We start from the raw sequence: 4,251 nt of genomic DNA, 5'->3' as shown, positions 1-4,251 counted from the left end.
TTGGGGTTAATTATTAAAAAGCGCTGAAAACGGAAACATATTTCGAAACAAATACATGTTATAAACAAAGGACTATACTTAAAACAACCAAAAAATGATCGGATCTTACTTGACTACATCAAAATGTCTTCAGTCATAGTTAAGCGAAACGGGCGATTAGTGTGAAAGCATAGTTTGGTCATCCATGTGGTCATCCCCAGTTGCTGATCCGGCCGTTAACTGATGAAGATACTCAAGTTTGACATGGTGCTGCTGCGGTTCCTTCGACCACGTCGGCTGGTGAGACCGATGATGTTTGTGTGTGGTCTGTGTGTCGGGGTCATCTACTTGACGGCGTCCCAAGTGACATGGCCCCACACAAGTCCAACTCAGGGGCCCCGGCTGACGGCGAGGTTTGGGAAGAGTGGGAGGCCGTCACCCAAAGGCGTGTTTGACCAACACGTGGGCGGTCTGCATCAACCCTTAAAGAACACGGGAAACTGGTCTAATGATCCAGATGACGTCATGTATCCTCCATTTGTTGCTGAAAGTCCCCCTCATGGAAGAGGTATGGTATGGACAGATATGGTCCCTTGAAATGTAAAACAATTATCTAAACTTCAGAAATAACATCTGAAATAGATGTATTCAATGACAAAAGAATACTAGGGATCCAGTTTATCATAGGTGTTGTTATGTATTATGCTAAGGAATATTTTCACTTCTTAAGTTACCTATGCTCGGATATATCACGTGTCGACTAACGTTATGTAATTCGCTGACTGTTCTCGTGGGTGTTTGCACTGACAAGGATGGAATCTGTACTCTCTAGGCGAGTATGGGCGCCCAGTGACTGTCTTCCCAAACCACCTTTCTGCTGAAGCAAAGCAGACGTTTGATGAGGGCTTCAAGAAAAACAGCTTCAACCAGTTTGTTAGTGACATCGTTTCCGTGACCCGCCGACTTCCGGATCCAGGTCCACCACAGTAAGTGTTGCAGGTTGTGTTCCCAGGAACCCAGGAAACCAAGAGGTGTGCCAAGGTTTCATGAGCAGTGGAGATTTATTGAAAAAAGACCTTCAATGTGAATCAGCCCATAGCTTATACTCTATTGCAGATGTCGGTCATTGAGTCATCAGAGCAGGCATAGGGCGAGTGTCATCATGTGTTTCCACAACGAGGCATGGTCTACCCTACTGCGCTCTGTGCACAGTATCATCAACCGCTCGCCACCACACCTCCTCCAGGAGATTATCCTCGTTGACGACGCCTCAGACCTAGGTACGTATTACCGCGTTTACCACTTCCATTATCACTGCCACTCACACCAACGTACGTGCAAAACTGTCAACCACTACCGATCTGAACTAAGAACGTGCAACCTCGTCTTCCACATCCACTCACACCAAGGTACGTGCAAAACTGTCAACCACTACCGATCTGAACTAAGAACGTGCAACCTCGTCTTCCACATCCACTCACACCAAGGTACGTGCAAAATTGACAACCACTGCCAGTCTGAACTAGGAAGGTGCAACCTCTTCGACCACTGTCACTCACATCTTTGTATGTGCGACCTCGTCTACCACGTAATCCAATTGCTTCACATGACAACAATACACTTTGTGTAAAGAATTAACGACTATGAGAAACCAACGCAGATTACATTGACCGTGTATCATATTTGTCCAGACCATCTTGGCGCAGCCCTGGAGAAGTACATGTCTGGGCTTAGCATAGTGAAGATACTGCGGACAGGTCAGCGTGAGGGGCTGACAAGAGCAAGGCTATTAGGCTACAAACACGCAGCCGCCTCCGTCCTCGTCTTCCTCGACTCACACATCGAGTGTTTCCCAGGTAGGGAATCATCATCATAGTGGTTGTTGTAACCTGTCTCTGTATTTACATATGAAGGAAAGATACCGTAATGCAAGATAACATGACAATCGTGAATGGTTTGGTATCTCTTGTAAGGTTGGCTCGAACCCCTGCTGGACCGGATTGCTGAGAACCCTCATGCCGTCCCATATCCAACAATAGAGTCTATCAAGCTGGACACGTTGTCTGTCAAACCCCATGTTCCCCTAAGCGTTGGGACATTCTCCTGGGCAAATCTCATCTTCAGATGGATTGGCATCCACGAACTGCGCACCAAACCCGCCCGTTCCCAAACCGCACCCATCAAGTAAGTCAACATGGCTACAGTCATCACTAACATGGTTCGATGTGTCTTTGTTACAGGATTTTCAGATGGTTCCAACCAACCCTTGCGTTCGTGTGTATTTTCAGATCCGCCACAATGCCTGGTGGGTTGTTCGCGATATCCCAGGCCTATTTCACTCTGCTGGGAGCCTACGACCCAGAGCTGGACTATTGGGGAGGGGAGAACATCGAACTGTCTTTCAAGGTTTGGCTGAAGGAGAACCCATCAGTTATGCATAACGGTTAAATGAAATGCTAACCGAAACAGATGCAAGTGTTTCTTCAAATCCAACATTAAGTTGACATTCTATGATACATGATACTGTAAAGAAGATCTCACATTAGGTAATACAAATGTTTCAACAAGTTAGCCAGAGGCTGCATCCATTGGGTCATGTATGTTCTTGCTCTCTGTCTGTGGTGCAGGTGTGGATGTGTAACGGCAGCGTGGAGCTGCTGCCCTGCTCACATGTCGGTCACATCTTCCGACACAACAACCCCATCCACTGGCCCCTCCCCGGCAGTGTAAGGAGGAACGCTGCTCGAGTAGCCGAGGTGTGGATGGATGACTACAAGAAGTTCTTCTATGAGACTACTGGATCTGACAAAGTTAGTGACTGGTAAAAATGCTGAGAATGTCGGTGACAGGTAGAAGTACTGAGACGTTTAGGGACACATAGGCATACTGAGGTCAGAGAAGGTATATATTATATAGTTTTGGATGTCAAAATCACGCCTTAGAGTTCCTGTTCGGAGTCGTTTTACACAGGGTGACATGTCCTTATCTGTTTACATCTATAGAAAAGGTACACATTCCGTTGCAATGAGTACTGACTGGGACCAACTCCTGGTGTTTCCATAAGCTATAAATCACTGGTACCAGGCAAGTTTCCGTTGGTCAGAATCTGCTTAAGTTAGTCGGGCTTTTCTAAAATATATCATCTCTCTTTAGGTTGTTGTTGGAGATATCTCAAAAAGACAAGAATTGCGTCAGAGCCTAAACTGCCACGACTTTGAGTGGTACTTAAAGAACGTGCTCCCGGAACTACCAGTGCCCACAGACTGTCTGACTGTAGGAGAGGTATGAGTGTTCCCCATCTGTATTCTCTCAGTAGTTGGCCAGTGAAAGTCTGGTTCTGCTCTGCAGCCGGTGAGGCTACACAGACGTGACTAAATCTTGAAAATGCTCTTGGACATAATGGGAGGCGCCCTCTTTCAAATTATCCAAGTGGACAAACGAGCAAACTTTGAAAGTAAATTTGTCATTATTATATTTTATATATATTCTGCAGCCGGTCGGACTACACAGACGTGGTGAAAAGCTTGAAAATGCTGATGGACAAAATGTGAGGTGGACAAATGAACAAGCTTTGGGAGTTCATTTGCGATATATTATTTTTATTAACGAATCTATTTACCATCAAACACCGTGACCAACTCCGGACGCTTACTGTAATGGCTGTCCACCATTGAAGAGGAAGCTGTGTTATTCCAGGTTGTTTTCATTTTCAGATTCGGAACGCTGCCTACAATAACTGTATAGACTCGATGGGGCGGCACTCCCTGCTGCCGTATATGTACACATGCGGGGGCAAGGGTTACAATCAGGTAGAATCATTATGAACCATATGCCTTTACAGAACACACTTAGTCAGGGTGTTGCAGGAAGTAAAGTTCTTAGTGACTTAGTTCAAGGTTACTCTTACTGTAGCTTAACAACGTGAGGTGGTTCTGTCCTGCGATGTTCATCAGTAGAGTTCGGCGTGGTGGATGCTGGCAGGTGGTGGTCAGTTCTTCCCGTCAGATGGATGCGTCCAATCAATAAGACAACTGATGCTTCTGTTCACTTTCTGATTCTAGGCAGCTTATTCGGTGAGACATGGCCTACATGGTTGCAAATCCATTTGGTTGTCGTGTACTGACTATATATCATTTCTGTATACGAAATGGCATTTTACTTTGTTTTCCTTAGACTGTAGGGAAACATTTGTGGTAGCTTTGTCCAGAAACACATTCCATCATACTCTCCACACGTTGTCATTACACTTTGTTATCATGCCCTAGACCCATG

At 45.6% G+C, this 4,251-nt stretch overlaps 1 protein-coding gene across 1 annotated transcript; it reads left to right on the top strand.

Moving 5' to 3' along the window:
* The first annotated feature begins 222 nt into the window (after positions 1 to 222).
* On the top strand, positions 223 to 4,005 carry LOC124119500 (putative polypeptide N-acetylgalactosaminyltransferase 9). The gene is made up of 10 exons (XM_046482030.2): positions 223 to 547; positions 812 to 965; positions 1,096 to 1,259; positions 1,671 to 1,835; positions 1,953 to 2,163; positions 2,268 to 2,385; positions 2,607 to 2,789; positions 3,133 to 3,261; positions 3,693 to 3,788; positions 3,892 to 4,005. Exons 1-10 carry the CDS (start codon positions 223 to 225, stop codon positions 4,003 to 4,005), a joined length of 1,659 nt encoding a protein of 552 aa, XP_046337986.2.
* Positions 4,006 to 4,251: the final 246 nt, after the last annotated feature.

Source organism: Haliotis rufescens, unplaced genomic scaffold (assembly GCF_023055435.1).
Source record: "Haliotis rufescens isolate VD_foot unplaced genomic scaffold, xgHalRufe1.0.p SCAF_9, whole genome shotgun sequence".
NCBI lineage: Eukaryota > Metazoa > Mollusca > Gastropoda > Lepetellida > Haliotidae > Haliotis > Haliotis rufescens.
The sequence above is the reverse complement of the archived record's forward strand: the minus strand, read 5'-3'. Positions and strand labels throughout refer to the sequence as shown.